The 18,128-nt window shown below is 44.7% G+C and overlaps 1 protein-coding gene across 5 annotated transcripts in view; it reads left to right on the plus strand.

Annotated features, from left to right (window-relative positions):
* nlrc5 (NLR family, CARD domain containing 5) overlaps nucleotides 1-18,128 on the plus strand; it is a 191,041-nt gene that overhangs the window by 89,115 nt on the left and 83,798 nt on the right. For all 5 annotated transcript variants that reach the window (XM_078544136.1, XM_078544137.1, XM_078544138.1 and 2 more), the window contains 3 exons: nucleotides 2,164-2,247; nucleotides 15,680-15,763; nucleotides 16,897-16,986. In XM_078544136.1, coding sequence (XP_078400262.1) covers nucleotides 2,164-2,247; nucleotides 15,680-15,763; nucleotides 16,897-16,986 — 258 coding nt within the window. The remainder of the gene's footprint in view (nucleotides 1-2,163; nucleotides 2,248-15,679; nucleotides 15,764-16,896; nucleotides 16,987-18,128) is intronic.

The raw sequence follows: 18,128 nt of genomic DNA on the forward strand, positions 1-18,128 counted from the left end.
TTATGACAGATGTCAGGCAGAAAATACAATTGAGAGCCAAAAGGAATACAGAAGATTCAGAGGGGAGGTGAAAAAGCATGTTAGAGAAGCAAAGTGGGATTGTGAGAAAAGACTGGCAGCTAACATAAAGTCTTCTATAGACATATAAATAGTAAAAGGATGGTAAAAGGAGGAGTAGGGCCGATTAGGGATCTAAAAGGGAATTTACACATGGATGAAGGGGCCATGGCTGAGGTATTAAATGAATACTTTGCATCTGTCTTTACCAAGGAGGTAGATGCTACCAATGCCATGGTGACAGACAAGGAAACTCTTGTCACTAGAAGGGTTCAAAATTGATAAGGAAGTGTTGAATAGACTGTTGATAGTTAAAGTTGACAAGGCACAAGGACTAGATGAGATGTATCCAAGGATATTGAAGGAAGTGAGAGTAGAAATTGTAGACCATAATCTTTCAGTCTTCTGTAGCATCAGGGGTGGTGCCAGAGGACTGGAGAATTGCAAACATTACGCCCTTGTTCAAAAAAGGTTGTAAGGATAGGCCCAGCAATTACAGATCACAATGGTGGCAAGCTTCTTGAAACAATTATTTGGGATAGAATTAGTAGTCACATGGGAAAATATGGGTTGATAAGGAAAAGCCAGCATGGATTTCTAAAGGGGAAATCATATTTAACTAACTTGCTGGAGTATTTTGAAGAGGTAGCAGAAAGGGTCAATGCGGGTCATGCTGTTAATGTGGTGTACGTGAACTTTCAAAAGGTATTTGATACAATGCCACAAAACAGACTTGAGAAAAGTTATTGCTCATGGAATAAAAGGGACAGTAGCAACATGGATACAAAACTGGCTGAAAAATAGGAAGCAGAGAGTAATGGATATTTTTTGGGCTAGAGGAAGGCTCCTAGTGGAGTTCCCCAGGGGTCAGTATTGGGACCCTTGCTTTTCCTGATATATATTAATGACCTAGATCTTGGTGCGCAGGGGACAATTTCAAATTTTGCGGATGATACAAAGCTTGGGACTGTTGTGAACGGTGAGGAGGATGGTGTGGAACTTCAAGAGGACGTAGACAAGTTGATGGAGTGGGCAGGTAGGTGACAGATGAAGTTCAATGCGGAGAAGTGTGAGGTGATGCCTTTTGGTAGAAGAACATGGATAGACATTATAAAATAAGGGGTGAAATTTCACAAGAGCAGGGAGGTTATGCTGAATTTATACAAGACACTCATTAGACCTCAGCTGGAGTATTGTGTACAGTTCTGGGCGCCACATTATAGGAAGGATGTGAACACATTGGAGAGAGTGCAGAAGAGGTTTACAAGAATGGTTCCAGGAATGAGAAACTTCAGCTATGAGGATAGATTGGAGAGGTTGGGACTGATGTTCAAAAATCATGAGGTGGCTGGACAGAGTAGATCGGGAGAAACTGTTCCTGCTCATAAAAGGATCAAGAACAAGAGGGCACAGATTTAAAGTGATTTGCAAAAGAAGCAAATGTGATGTGAGAAAAATGCTTTTTTTACGCAACGAATGCTTCGGGCCTGGAATGCACTGCCCGAAAGTGTGATGGAGGCAGGTTCAATTGAGGCATTCAAGAGGACATTAGATGATTATTTGAATAGAAACAATGAACAGGAGTACAGGGAAAAGCCAGGGCAATGGCACTCAGTCATAATGCTCATTTGGAGAGCTGGTGCCAACACAATGGACCGAATGGCCTCCTTCTGTGCCATTAAAATTCTGTGATTCTGTGATATATAATCCACATAACATAAATTAAATCTGCCTTTTTGGTTGTACATTCCCAATTCATTTTTTTAGTAGATGTGATGCCTAAAATTTAAATAGGTTAGTGGAGCCTTCCATCAATAAAATCTGGATGCCCCAATGTATATTCAAAGAAAACATGAGGTGAGGGAATCTAATGAATGAGAACAAATCAGTATAGTGACAGCATTCCCATCAGAAACTTGAACAATTGTGCATCATTTGTGCTTTAATGTTGTATCACCTCTCACCAGTTCTCTATCTGAGCCCTGGGGAAATGTTCCTATGTAAGAAGTCCTTGGGGTGAGTTGCTCAGGCATACAGTGTATTAGGTGATCATTGTACTTCCTGTGCTGAACGATTTAAGTAATCTTCTTGTAAACTCTTTTGCAGTCTGACCAACTGTTGTTTTCAATTGGAACATTTGGAAGAGCTGGGCTCTACACTGGAGAACTGCAATGATGTAGCAGAGCTGGAGTAAGTGATGGCAAAAGAGTTCTATCCACAAGGCCATTTTAGTGTTTTGTTTCTATTATCAGGCGTCTTTACTGCTCCATGTGTAGATACAGTGTTAGAAATCATTCAGTAATATTGTTCCTATTTCTTCAAGTTTCAATGAATGCTTTGATATTACAGCAGCTCAACTGATGCCACCACAAGGTTAGGAGTTATAGTTTTCTTTTAAACTGTTACCTTAATATGCTGGCCAAAGTGGCTGCTGTTTAGTGTTTTTATGAACAATAACCATCTCCCAGCAGAGTTAATCATAGGTGTTACTCACAATAAGAGATTGTAGTGGAAGAATTAATCCAGGCTGGTCTTTTGGTTCAAGCTGGTTTATTTTCAAGACAACTCCTCAGTGCTACTGACTTCTAAGTACCTTCCACACAAAGGGCAGAAATTGAGGTGCTTCAGGGAGATTATTTTACAGCTTAAAAATTGAAATAAAGAAAAGGAAATATTTTAAGACATGTCCCCTCATGTGACAGTGTCACATGAGCTGGGACATGTTCATGAATTTTGATAAAAGGCTGAGAGCTACATGGATAGCACGTTCAGAGAGGTGATCACTGCAGAATAGGAGCCTGGAGGTACATAGGGAACGGGTGACCGGCAGGCAGTCCAAGAAAACTAGGCAGGTAGTGCAGGAGTCCCCTGGGGTCCTGCTCACAAATCAGTTTTCCATTTGGGGAGCTGGTGAGGGTGCTGGTTCCTCATAGGAGTGCAGTCACAGCCAAGTTTGTGGCACTATGAGCGGCTCAGCTGTACTCGAGGGGAAGAAGATGAAAGGAAGAGCTATAGTGATAGAGGATTCGTTAGTTAGGGGAACTGACAGGCATTTCTGTGGCTGTAGACATGAGTCCAGGATGGTATGTTGCCTCACTAGTGCCAGGGTCAAGGATGTCATGGAGCGGCTGCAGGACATTCTTCAGGGGGTGGGTGATCAGCCAGAGGTCGTGGTCCACTTCAGTACCAATGACGTAGGTAGGAAAGGGGATGAGGCATGAAAGCAGCCTTTAGAGAACTGCGAAGGAGATTGAAAAGCAGGACCTCTAAAGCAGTAATCTCAGGATTACTCACAGTCCCACGTGCAAGTGTGTGTAGAAATAGGTGAATCGAGCGATTAAACACATGGCTAGAAAGCTGGTGTAGGAGGGAGAACATTAGATTTCTGGGGCATTGGGACCAGCTCTGGTGAAGAAGGGATCTGTACAAGCCGGACGGTCTACACCTGACAGGACTGGGATGAATATCCTCGCAGGGATAGTGCTGTTGGGCAGTTGTGGGGGGGCGGTGGGTGGTTTAAACTAGATTGGCGGGGGTGGGGTGGGAATTTGAGGGCAAAGTCAGAGCAGGGAATGGGAGATGGAGAATTAGTGAGGGACTCTGAAAGACAGACGCAGCACAGATTAAAAAGTGTACAGCACAGGAATTTGGCAGTGTTAAAAGGTATATATGTAAATGCAAGGGTTACAGCAAATAAAGCTGATGAGCTGCGAGCACAAATAGACACATGGCAACATGATATCATTGCTATAATGGAAACTTGGTTTAAGGAGGTGGAAAAATGGCAGCACAACAGTCCTGGAGATAGATTTTCAGACAGGATAGGGTGGGGGATAACAAAGGCAAGGGTGTAGAATTATTGGTTAAAGAATCAATTACAGCTGTCAGGAGAGATGATCTACTAAATGAAACATCAAATGAGACTGCATGGTTAAGCTCAGAAATAAGAAAGGGGCAGCCATACTGCTGGGAGTGTACTATAGACCCCCAAATAGTGGAAGGGAGTTACAAGAGCAAATATGTAGGCAAATTTCTGAATGCAAAAAAATTGGACAGTAATAGTTGGAGACTTCAACTACCCCAATATCAATTGGGAGACAAACAGTGTGAAGGGCACAATGGGCGCAAAATTCTTGAACTACATTCAAGGGAACTTTTTTAGTCAGCACGTAACAAGCCTAATGAGATGGGGTGCAATTCTAGATTTAGTCTTCAGAAATGTAGCTGGGCAAGTGGATGAAGTAGCAGTGGGTGACCATTTTGGAGATAGTGACCATAATGCAGTTAGATTTAGCACCATTATGGAAAAGGACAAAGATAGAACAGGAGTGAAAGTTCTAAATTGGGGGAAGACAAATTTTACGAAGCTCAGAGGTGAGCTGGCAAGACTGGATGGATATAGCTATTAGAGTGGAAAATAGTGCCAAATCATTGGGAGGCATTCAAAAGTGAGATTCTATAGGCACAGTGTAGACATGTCCCCAGAAAGAAAAAGTGTGGTGCTTCCAAATTTAGAGCCCCCTGGTTATCCAGAAGCATACAGGCCAAGATAACACAGAAAAAGAAAGCTTATGACAGTCACAAAAGACTTAATACTGTGGAAAGCCTAATGGAGTATAGAAAGTACAGGGGTGAAGTAAAAATGGAAATAACGAAAGCAAAGAGAGGATACAAAAAAAATATTGGCAGGTAAAATTGAAGAAAACCCAAAGATGTTTTACCAATACATTAAGAGCAAGGGAATAACTAAGGAAGGATAGGGCATTTCAGAGATGTACATGGTAACTTGTGCGTTGATGCTGAAGATGTGGGCAGGGTTCTCGATGAGTACTTTGTCTCTGTCTTCACTAAGGAGAGGGATGATGCAGACATTCTAGTTAATGAGGTGGAGTGTGAAATATTGGGCAGAATTTTGCCCTTGGTGGGTGGGCTCGGCGGGGGCGGTCAGGAAGCCAAATGCTGCCCACGATTGGCACCAGACCGCGATTTCATGCTGGTGGGACAATTAAGGCCCGCCTGGCGTGAAACATGAGTGACAGCACTGAGCGCTGCCTGTGTGTTTGGGGGTGGGGGTGTGAGCGAGCGGTCCAAGTATGAACTTCACACATGCCCTGAGGCACAGAGCTGATTCAGGGAGATGAAGAGATATGAAAAAATAATGAAAAGAAATAAAAATGTAATGGAACATGTCCCCTCATGTGCCTCTGTCACATGTGCAGGGACATGTTATTAATGAAAGATAAAAGTTTTATTTTAATTTTATTTGCTTTTGGAAACCTCACCCCACCCGTGGATGAGTTTTCCAAAAAAATGCAAAGGCCATTTGGACTTTTCGCCTGCCCATCAAGTGTTAGGTTGCATAGGTAGCAAAAAATTTAACTTAATTGATTACTTAATGGCCTTGAAAGGTCTGAGGAATACTCTGGTACAAAATTTCAACACTCGGAGTCCAGATGCAATATTCAAGTGGTTCCTTTATGATGCATGCAGGGAGCAAACGCTGGGCAATCCAGGCGCTTCTCCACCGAGGTTCAAATGAGCAGAGTTTATATATTTTTTACTATCAGTTAAAACTAATGGTATTAGTTAGACAAAGGCCACAGCACAATGACCCCCCGGTGGGCTGATAATTGTGTTCTTGTACAGTAATTGCAGTGCAGAGACTGAGCATTGTCCTTTTGGGAGATAGCAAAGAATGTAAGTTTGTTCTATACAAAAGGTTTACAGGGGCTGACTGGATGTGGTTCGAGGCTATCAGACGGTGTGAAATGGCCTCCCCCATTTCTTGATCGAGCCATCCCTTGTCCCCGCCCGTGTGTGTCTCCCATTTCCTAATTGCAAATTTACAGCTGAGTCCTTTGTACAAGTTTTTAGCTTTCACGTAAGGCTGTGATTGTCTGTGTATACTTTGGTGTCCTAGCTGCTAGTCCTGGCTAGCACTTTAAAATAAATCTAAATTTTCCGCATCTTCAGTCCCCCCTTTGGGTGCATAACCGTTAGGTTAAGCTAGCAAATTAATCTGCGTCCAATGGTTCTGTCATGGCTCCGGTGGTGCTGATCCGAGCAAGTCCTACAGGCCATGGCATCACCCGGACCTCTCCCCAAGTTTTTAAGCTTCCTAATGTCCGAGACTCCTGTCTTTCTGGTGGTGCGCGGCCACCAAGATGCGAGGCTGAGACCCTACTACGTTAATATTGTGTTCTGTCCCAGCAGCCGTTGTTGCTCCTTTAACATTATTTTTGTCCTATGTCTAAGGGCTTTCTTCTTACAAGTGCGACATGCTGCAATTCCCCACGCCAATGCTAACACTAGCTGCACTGCGACGAGTATATGAGAGATTATTCTTATCCCTGGGTGCATATCCACTTTCAGCCCCCAGTCCCACACTTGCTCCCACCATGTCAGATTTCTCAATTGCTCTTCCGTATCATTGATTAGCCTTTTAAACACTGCCTGTAACATGTAATACTGTTTCATCACTTTTTGTAAGTCACCTTTAATCTTTGTCAGACTTTTTGGGAAGGTGGAGAATTGGTCCCTTATACTGTTCCAGTGTATCGTGGAGTGTGTCGGAGGCGTTGACTGAGACCTGGCCCCTTTGTTGGATGTACACCACTTGCGTGTGTCCAACAGTAACTGGGAGCCTGGGTTTAAAGCAGAAGTTGGGGTGGTGATGTTGCAATGTAGGCTTCCGTACGTGTATGACTGCTCAGTAGTTGTCACACAGTATTCCTCCTTTCCCTTGTATCCTGAGTGGGTGTGATGGTTTTCTCTGTGGGTAATTTCTAACATACAACCCTCCATTCGGTTGTACCCGCATTCGTCCAGCACTCCGTGCCCACCCCCCCCCCCCCCGCCCCCGCCGCCCTTCCGACTGGATGGGGGCAAATTGTGAGGCTACCTTTCCTCCTGCACCTGCTCAGTGATACCCCATATAGGCCCTTATTCTTGTCTATGGCATGTGTGTCTATGGGGTAGAACCGGAGGGACTCATTGTCTCAGATTAACCCAATATTCTCCACTTGTTACTGAGGGTGCGGTCCTGTGTCTGCTGTGACTGAGGAGATTGCCAATACCATGCCTATCACGTTCATTTGGTTTGTGGTGCACTTCTGAATCACCAGATACACCCTGGTCATTCCTTTCAATGTACAGGCGTCAATGACGCCTGGGTTCTTGGCCTTCCCCCGCGACCGGGTACTGTTGATCCAGCCTGGTATCTCCTCCCTTTGGATCTGGGCCAGATTGTGTTTTAATCGCCCGATCATCCCCCGGCCGTAAGCATGGCACTGCTGGCTTTTTTGGGTGCTGTCCTCTTGTTGTTCCTCCCTTTCTATTATTTGGTTGCTGGTTTTAGCATGGGTGTCTATAATGTGTACACTTTCCAATAGAGATGCCACACTCTTGCCCCCTAGGGCCGCTGCCGTTTCTCCGCCCCTCGCTGCTCTTATGAGCAGCTGCCTCATGATCCCTTTAAGATTCGTGACATCGGAGTTGATTCCTTGAATGTCGAGAGAGTTTACCAGGAAATCCCTGTGTTCACCCCTGTCAGTACATTGTTAACTAACCCTCTCTTCTGGCGGTGGAAAGCAGCATGTCCCCTGAATCTAGTGGCACCCGTGGCATCGGCCGCCTGACTAATCACAGCCTTACTCAGTAATTTGTACAGTTTTCGTAGGGGCGCTTGGTTACTGCAATACTCAGTAATTTGTAACCTGCCAGGTTCACAATTACCGGTACAATTTCATGTTTAACGTTAATCATACAATAGTTCACTGTCCGTATACAGTACCAGTCCATTCTATGGCCCAGGGGTCATGTTTGGGCAAGGTAGTCTCTGTGGTGTTATTGTGTCCTGTGATAGCGGGGTGGTGTTGGTCTAGGGGTCCACCGTTGTAGTCAACTCTGCGTGTTTGGGCCTCAAGATCCAATGCCAGGTATCTGTCATTCCCAAGTCCTCCTACCCGGGACAGTGACCCTAGTTGCTGTTGTCCTGGGGTGTGAAGGTAAATTGCGAAAAATCTCTCACACATTGTATCTGGACCTGTGCCCCCTTCGCACGTGTCCAGGGTCCGTCCGAACCATCGCTGATCTGGATGCATATTGGGTCCTCATTTTCCATTGGAGTTCCATTCCCATATGCGAGCTCTGTCCTAGACTCTCTCCATCGCTCATTCCAACAGATAGGTGCATAAGCCCAGTGCCACACTTGAAGAGCATTGACTTTTCCGTTGTGACATTCACACCTCCTTTCACGTAATATCCGTTGCTGACATTCTTGTAGTATAAGCCCATACCAGCCGCTGCTTCACGGTTTACGTTCTGTATGCTGGCGGCTGCAATAGCCAGGGCCCTGGTAATGATTATCGACACCCAGCTTTTTCCATCTTGGCATGGAGGTTACCCGGTTATTGTTATTTCTGTAATGAAGCATACTGCTGGTGATCACCAGGGGTTAGGTCATATGTAAGAGGCAGCTTTCTCCTTTTCACCCCTCCTTGTGCACAGCCCATGGTGACCCTCCCTGTAATTGAGGATTCCTATTTTTGTCTTTCGGATGGCCAGTCCTCCAGATCGGGAATGAATCCTAAACCACTTGGCTAACACAGTATGGACTGCTCGTTGCCCGTTTTCCCCCCGCTGCCCGGTAATTCAGTCTTTCTTACATACATCATACCTTTTCAGTTGCGACCAGTGTTTCCACCTACCTTTTCCCTTCGTATCAACGCAGGCACATGAATCACTGGTCAAAATAATTTCGTAAGATCCAGTCCATTTTGGGGCAATACTGGGTTGGCTCAGGGTGATTTGAACAAACACCATGTCTCCGACCTCAGCTGGTGGTGATGGGGGTCCCCCTTTTGTCCTCTCTGCTAAATCCCTGATAGCCTGTTGGTCCTTCACTTCCTGTTGTAATTCCTTTAGCTGTCCATCCAATCGCTGAATATAGTTTTTAATTTTATCTCTGATGGGTCCTATGTTCTCGCTTCCGGTGGCTATGCCCCCTGGCAAACGCATAGCCCTCCTGGTCATCAACTCATAAAGGGTTAACCCGGTTGTCCTGTTAGGGGTAGCCTTCAGTCACATCAATATGCAGGGTAGCACATCCACCCATCCCCTACCAGTTGCTGGTTTTCCACCTTCCTATGTGCCTGTATTTTAATATCTGCCGCCTCTGCAGTGCCCGAGCTTCTTCCACTAACTCTCGTACTACATTCTCGTGCCTTATGTGCCCCCCTCCTGAGGTGATGAATCCCCTCCTATTCCAAGCTGCCATGTAGTCGTGGACTACCCCGAATGCATACCGGCTGTCAGTATACACGTTCACCCTCTTGTCTTTAGCCGCTTTGAGGGCTTCCGTAAGGGCAATCAGTTCGGCTACCTGAGCTGACAAGGCCCCTTTTAATCCCTCTTTTAGAACAGCCTTTTCGTTCTGGCCTACGACTGCCCATCCCAGTCCGAAATTGCCTGTTTATGTAGCTCCTAGATCCATTCACATAGAGGGTCAAATCTGGGTTCTCAAGTGGTTCATCTGAGATGCCCCCCTCCACCTCTTGGTCTAATCTCATCTGACACTGGTGCAGTTCCCCTTCGGATATCATCCCTTTTGCTGGATTAATATAGTATCCCTTATGATCTGTACTGCCTTATCTTTTGGTAGTAACACAGCTTCCCTTGCTGCCCATCTGGAGTCTGACACTGCTTCCAGTTTCCCAGTGTTTCACAACTCCACTAAAGTATGCTGGGTGTGCAGTATTATTTATCCAGACATGGCGACAGGTTCAGACACCCGGACTGCCCACGCAGCACAGTCTAGCGCTGCCACGCACCTGGCCAGTCCCTTCACTACAGGGGACTGCTGTGTGGAATAATATGCAACGGGTCTCATACTTTCTTCTCGTTGTTGTATCACTACTGCATTGTAAAAATCCCCATCTATACTGCTATAGACGTGGAACGGTCGGGACATGTCGGGTAGCTTGAGGGCTGGTGTTGACATGAGACCAGCCTTCAACTCTGTATACGCTGTCTCTTTCTCTGTTCCCCACTCGATCTTTTCTGTCCTGGGCTTTCCTCCCTTTACTAACCTCTGTATCGGCGCAGCCGTTGCTGCAAACTGGGGTAGGATGTTGCGGCTGTAGTTGAACAGCCCCATGACCTTTCAGACCCCACTTACTGTGGTGGGGCGAGGCATGTCTGCGATGGCTATTGTTTTCCTGACTGATCTTGTGTCCTAAGTACCTAACCAGTGTTTGCCCTACTTGCGCCTTTTTTGGGGTTTATCTTAAATCCAGTATTTTTCAGTGTCCTTAAGACCACCAAGAGAGCTCCGATGTGGCCCCTTTCTGATTCTGACGCTATCATCTACATATTGTAAGATTGTACTGTTGTATGGCTCTACATCACACTGACTCAGCTTCTCACTCGTGACCCGATGGAAGATGTTTGGGCTGTTGTGGAATCCCTGTGGGAGCCTCGCCCAGGTATACTGTCTCCCTCCCACTGTGAAAGTGAATTTATCTTGGGGTCCTGGTCCAGTGGTATCAGCCAAAATCCATTGGCTACATCTAAAACTGTAAACATTTTATCTTCGGGTTTTTACAATGAAAGCACACCTCGGGTTTAGGGACGGCTGTCGTGGTGGCCAGCATTTCAGTGGGGTCTGTAACTTCCACTGCTGATACCTTTACTTAGTTTCCCCTATGTGGTTATCTACCCTGGTGGCCCATCTTTCTAGCTCAGCATATGCGTTCTTGTCTACTAGCCCACTGTCTAGGTTTGCCTGGTGGGCCAGGCTAAGGCCATCCTTGTACAATTGCATGAACTGTACATCATCTCTGTTTGGTGCAGCACCTACACCCCCATAGTTACAATATGCCTCAAACTTCTGATTGCCATATTCATGGGCACCCTCACCCTTTTCTTGTTTTACTCCAGTCACTATATTCCAATTAACTGGGGCTTGCCCTAAGACTTGTGCTATTTCTGCTCTGAAGGCTCGGAAATCGGCTTGCTGCTGTGCCTAGTCTGCAGCAATATCATTATACCAGGTTCTGTCCTGATACCCTTGCTACAGCCGTCCCCAATACGCCTCAAGTAGTTTCATCCAGACTGAATGTCCCTGTTATGGAAACCGTGGCATTTCCGTATTTCCCGCAATTTTGGCAAAACGTCTCATTTCCGTGTCTAGGTTTTAGTTGGGGTAATTTTTGCAATAGCTTCATAGTGTCGCTAGGTGACAGGGACACATAGGTGGTTCTTAGTTGCGCCGGGAACCCCCTTAATAGCTCTCTGTCCGTGTATTGGTGCCTGGGCCGGCTGCCCATTTTGTGCTGATATGGCCACTTGAGCTGGTCTGACTGGTTGTCTGGGCACTGGGGGCACATACTCTATCTTAATTGGGGTCACAGTATATGGGGGTGGTGATTCCCAACCCGCTTCCCGTTGTTCCTCATATCCTGCTGTCTGTTCCACCAGCCCGTTCCAATCTCCATCATCTGTGTATTGTGGAGCTACTGGTGGCTGTGTTAAACCTGGTGAAACTGACATGATTTTTTTTGCCTGTACCAGCTCTTCATTTTGGGATTTGTTGGCCAACATTCTATTTACTTTCTTACTTAACCCTACATGTTGTCTTAACATTAGGATCCATGCTTTATCATCTTTGTCTTTTTTCAGATTATCCCACCATTTTCTCTGATCAGTGGGTGAGTCAAATGGGTCCCAATTGTTCTTTATCATTTTGCCTATAATTTCTTATTTTGTCAGCTAAATGCCATGTTAGGGATCCCTCTGGTCCCCACTCGAGTTTGTCACTACTGGCCATAACTGGATAGGACGGTCAGGGTATAGTTGTCGTCAGCAGTACAGTTCTTACCTGGGTCCTTTTTGACTGAACTCATTACTTGTGACTAACACCGGATGTAATTATAACAATCTATAATACAAGCGTTTCTACCCCACCCTTACCACCCCTTGAACTATTACCTGGAGCCTGGGTTTCGGATACGCGGGGCGCCTGACACTTCCTGGGTCGGGATGGAGTTGGATTTAGTATGAATAAAAATGTACTCACACTGTGACTTATCCCGGTTTCCCGTTGGTATCCTGTGCCCTTTGTACCCTGCTCGCAGCGCCAATTGAAAGGTCCGAGGAATACTCTGGTACAAAATTTCAATACTCTGATTCCAGATGCAATATTATATTTCACCTCTCTCCTAACTATACTTCAGTTCTGCCGAAGGGTCATGATGACTCGAAAGGTCAACTGTTTTCTTCTCCACCGATGCTGCCAGACCTGCTGAGTTTTTCCAGGTAATTCTGTTTTTGTTTTGCAGTATTCAAGTGGTTCCTTTATTAAGCATGCGGGGAGCAAACACTGGGCAATCCAGGCGCTTCTCCACTGAGGTTCAAATGAGCACAGTTTATATATTTTTTACTATCAGTTACAACTTAATGGTATTAGTTAGACAAAGGCCACAGCACAATGACCCCCCCAGTGGGCTGATAATTGTGTCCTTGTACAGTAATTGCAGTGCAGAGACTAAGCATTGTCCTTTTAGGAGATAGCAAAGAATGTACGTTTGTTCTATACAAACGGTTTACAGGGGCTGACTGGATATGGTTCAAGGCTATCAGATGCTGTGAAATGGCCTCCCCCATTTCTTGATCGAGTTATCCCGTGTCCCCGCCCGTGTGTGTCTCCCATTTCCTAATTGCAAATTTACAGCTGAGCCCTTTGTACAAGTTTTTAGCTTTCATGTAAGGCTGTGATTGTCTGTGTATGCTTTGGTGCCCTAGCTTCTGGTCCTGGCTAGCACTTTAAAATAAATCCAAATTTTCTGCATCTTCAGCCTTAACAGGCCATTTAATTGTTGGCGGGCGCGCTGCCAGCTCTGGTGCGTGCCCGCCAACCGAACTATTGCACGACTGTGTGTTGATGTCGGCACGATCGGCTTATGTCAATGCGTGTCATTTCATGCTTGAGCGGGTCGGGCATGCACCCAGCCACCAAGCAAAAATGTCTGCCCATTAGATACAATAAGCATAATGAGAGAGGAAGTACTGGAGCGACTGACATCCTTGAAGGTGGATAAGTCACCAGGGCTGGCTGGATTGTGCCCCAGGCTGTTAAAGAAAGCCAGGGAGGAAATAACGGATGCCCTGAGGATCATTTTCCAATCCTCACTAGATACAGGCGAGGTACCAGAGGATTGGGGTTGTACCATTATTTAAAAAGGGTGCGAGGAATAGGCCAGAAAATTATAGGCCAGTCAGTCTGACTTCGGTGGTGGGCAAATTGTTGGAATCAATTCTGAGAGACAGGATCAACTATCACTTAGAAAGGCACAGGTTGATGAGGGACAGTCAGCATGGTTTTGTTAGGGGAAGGTCATGTCTTATTAAGTTAATAGAATTTTTTGAGGAAGTAAGAAGGAGATTGATGAGGGTAGTGCAGTGGATGTTGTCGACATGGATTTGAGTAAGGTATTTGACAAGGTCCCACATGGCAGACTGGTTATCTGGTTACTGGTATCCCTTGGGATACAAGGGAAGGTGGCAAGTTAGATCAATAATTGGTTCAGCAACAGGAAACAAAGGGTAATGGCCAACAGGTAACGATTTCCAGTGGTGTTCCACAGGGCTCAGTGTTGGGGCCCTTGCTGTTTGTTGTATATATTAATGATTTGGACATAAATGTGGGAGGTATGATTGGGAAATTTGCAGATGTCACAAAAATTGGCCATATAGTTGATAGTGAAAAGGATATCTATTGTCTCCAGAATGATATCAATGAGTTGATTGAGTGGGCAGAAAAGTGGCAAATGGAATTCGACCCTGAATTTGGGGAGGGTAAACAAAGCAAGGCAATACTCAATAAACAGCAGGATATTGAGAGGAGTTGAGGAAGTGAGAGACTTTGGAGTGCATGTCCAGAGGTCCCTGAAGGTAGCAGGACAGGTGGATAAGGTGGTAAAGAAAGCATATGGAATGCTTTCCTTTATTGGACGAGATATTGAATACAAAAGTAATGATGTAATATGGAACTGTATAAAATGCTGGTTAGGCCACAGCTGGAATTTTGTGTACAGTTCTGGTCACCACATTACAGGAAGGACATAATTGCTCTGGGGAGAGTACAGATGAGATTTACAAGAATGCTGCCAGGGCTTGAAAATTGCACCTATGAGGAAAGGTTGGGTAGGCTAGGGTTGTTTTCCTTAGAACAGAGGAGGCTGAGGGGTGACCTAATTGAGGTGTACAAAATTATGAGGAGCCTAGATAGGGTAGTTTCCCCTAGCTGAGGAGTCAATTATCGGTGGGGGGGGGCATAGATTTAAGGTGATTGATAGAAGGATTAGATGGGGTATGAGGAAAAACTTTTTCACGCAGAAGGTGGTGGGTGTCTGGAATTCACTGCCTAAATTGGTGGTTGAGGCTGAAACAATAAACTCATTTAAAAGGTACTTGGATCTTCATCTGAAGGGCTGTAACCTGCAAGGCTACAGACCAGGTGCTGGCAAGTGGGATTAAAATGAGCGGCTAGTTTCTTTTTCATCTTTTTCTGGCTGGCACAGATATGATGGGCTGAATGGCCTCTTTCTGCACTGTAATTTTGCTATGGTTCTATATAGTGGAGTTCGCCAATGATCAGTATTAGGGCCACTGCTGTTTTTGCAGTACTTTAATGGTGCACACTTGTGGGTGCAGGGCACAATTTTGAAATTTGCACGTGACAGGAAACTTGGAAGTGTAGTAAACAGTGAGGAAGATCGTAATAGACTTCAAGAGGACAAAGACAGCTTGGTGGGGTGGGTGGGCACAAGGCAGATGAAATTCACTGTGGATAAGCGTAAGGTGATAAATTTTGGTAGGAATAATGCACACTAAATGGTGCAATTTTAAAGGGGGTGCAAGAACAGAGAGACCTGGGAGTGTTGGTCCACAAACTTGTGAGGGTGCTAGGACAGAGTAACAAAGGAGTTAATAAAGCATTTGGAATCGTGAGCTTTATAAATGGAGGAATACAGTACAAAAGCCAGGAAGTTATTTTAAGCCTGTATTCTCCAGCCCCAGCTGGAGGATTGGTCCAATTCTGGGCAGCATTCTGTAAGAAGGAGGTGAATGAGAGTAGAGGAGATTTATTAGATTGGTGCCAGGCATGAGGGATTACAGACATGGATGGATTGTGGAAGCTGATTTGTTGTTCTTCGAGCAGAGAAGGTTAAGAGGAAATTTGATAGGGGCGTTTAAAATTATGAAGAGTTTAGATAGAATGAATAAAAATAAACAGCTTCCAATGGCTGAAGGGTTGATAACAAGAGGATATAGATTTAAGGTGTTTGGTGAAAGCACCAGAGGTGACATGAGGAAAATAATTTTAGGGAATGAGTGGTTAGTATTTGGAATGCGTTGGCTGAAATGATTGTGGACACAGATTCAATAGTAACTTTTAGAAAGGGAATTAGATAAATATTCACGGGGGAAACTATTTGCAGGGCCATGTGAAAAGAGCTGGGGAGTGAGATTAACTGGATTTCTCTTTGGGAGAGCCAGCACAGACTGTGCAGTACAATTCCAAGATTCTGTGATTCTTTACTCATAACTCATATCATTACAGCTTATCGAATAACTCCCTCGGAGAAATGGGAATCAAAAAGTTGGTTGAGCTGCTACCAAAGCTGCATGTTTCAAAACAAATAAAGTAAGTTCATGTGAAAACCCAATTGATGTCCATGTAGGACAGAATGTAAACTGCTACTTATATTCAGTGGCTTTTTATTCGGCCGCTTAGGTGACATTTTTCATAAAATAAGTGGATTGAACCGCAGTTAAAATCTAAACATATTATGAGTTAGGTTCTATCGATTTTGCTGGCACAAATGTAAAGGCCAAGGGTAGTTTTACTGCCTAGTTGTATTTTGTGTTGTTGTATCTATGTGTTTTGAGAGTACTTCCTGTGATACATTTGAAGATCCCCCCCTCTGTCACAGCATAGATCTGGGGCAGGAAACATCAAAGATACCACAAATCAGTGATTGATGTACAATGCATAGTTTGTGGAGTTGCTAAACTGCAGCAATGATGAGGGTTGTGAAATGAACTCCGGTTAGCAATGGTTCATCAAGGATGAAATTTATCTCCATATTATTTTGTAACACAGACCCAAAGGGTTTATCTCCATTCACTGTGATCACAAATTGAGATAACCTGGAAGCACAGTGCACAGTGCTGAGTGGTGGATTGAATCTGGGCTTCAGTAATGATTTTCCCTCGCCATACGCGTTTGGCGATCTCCCTTCAGCCAGCTTGCCTTCTGGGCTGAGTCACGAGAAGTAAAATAACATTGGTAGAATAAGCATAATTTCTGACTTGTCTATTTCCCTGCCAGCTGTATGGCTCCAATGACCTTCCCTGCAATCCCTGGACATTGGGAGGCTAAATATTTAATTAGCAAGGAAGCCCTCTGAGACAACCTGCATTGCAAGGGCTACCAAGAAGCTAATTGCTGCCCAAAGGAAGCTGATATTACCACCAGATAGTGGCTACAAAACAAATGGCAGTACTAACTATTGGCTGCAGGTCATAGTGAGGCCTTTGATTAAAGAAAGGGGGGAGAACAGAAAAAGATAGTGTTGTCGCTTGGCAATTATTATTTAGATGTAAGTTCAAGATTTTGACCTCCTTGGGATGAATTGATGTCAGTTTTTAAAACTCTGCTAAAATATGTCTGGACGGATTTTGAATACTATTTTTGTGTTAAAATGATAACCATAGCAACTGTCTCTACAACAAGCCATGAACGCAGTCCAAAGTAACTTTTTGTCTTCACTGCAGTATCAGCAATAATTTCAGCTCATTGGCTGGAGTCCTTTGCTTGGCTGGATGTCTGAACAGGGTCAGAGACATAACTGAGGTGACAATAAGGTAAGTTGAAAATGTTAATTGGGAGATTAATGATTTTTTTTCAATGCAACTACAATTCACTCAAGAAAAAAATCTGTATTTTCTAACTTTAAAGCCGATGTAAATTAGGATGCTCATCCCATTGTCCAACCGTGAAGCTAAAATTGCCGTGTGGGAGGAAGATGTTCTCAAAGGGGAGCTCCAAGAAAGCTTAAAGATATTTAGAAACAAAAAGAACTACTGAGAGAGAGAAAGCCATTTGTCCCATTCCTTCCATAGACCGTGTATAATCTGCTCTACCGTAGACTTCATTTCATCACATTTAACCCACAAAGAAAAAGAATGCCTTCTTTCTGATGATAATTCCAAAATCCAAGAAGCTGAGACCGGTCTTGTTTCCATTCCTTAACTCCATTCCTGACCAGAGCGCACCTGCAATCCATTGCCAGAGTGTGAAGTAAATAGCCACTACCAGATTTTAAATATAAATTGAAATCTCCTTCCACACATGGCATCCCTGCTTCCATTTTATAAATATACAGCCTTTGATTTTATGAATAACATCATCAGAATGCGCCCTGCCCTCCATGCAGCTGACAGTGGGAGTGTCAGTGAGCACTCTGAAGGTGTCATTCATAAAATCAAAGGCCATATATCTATGGTGGAGTGGGCAGATAGGTGGCAGATGAAGTTCAATGCAGAGAAGTGAGAGGTGATTCATTTTGATAGGAAGAACATGGGGAGACATTGGGTCGTAACCTTCAACTAGCAGAGGAAAGTGCAGGCCCTCAGGAATTAGAAGAAAAAAATACCTACCTACCTGGTCTTGAAAATTACGTTGACACTTCCATACGCCAGAGCTGCTTGGGGCCCACATCGAAATACTCCTTGCAGGCCCCTGCCAAGTCTAGCTCTAGTGTATTCAAGAAATCCACGCCTCCATTTTTATAGAACTTGCTGCCATAAAGTAGGTAAGTTTAAAGTGCCAGGGAAATTGACAGAGATCGGGGATGGGGATGGTCGGAGGGGTGTGGGTGTTGGAGGTCAGGGGTGGTGAGGTGGGGTGGAGTTGGGAAGGGTTCCTCCTGATTGACTGTTGTAATATTTGTGGACAGATGCATAAATTGGCTTTCCAGCAAAGTTAGCCTGGCTGATTGGGGAAA

This window comes from Cetorhinus maximus, chromosome 6, assembly GCF_964194155.1.
Source record: "Cetorhinus maximus chromosome 6, sCetMax3.hap1.1, whole genome shotgun sequence".
Taxonomy (NCBI): Eukaryota; Metazoa; Chordata; class Chondrichthyes; order Lamniformes; family Cetorhinidae; genus Cetorhinus; species Cetorhinus maximus.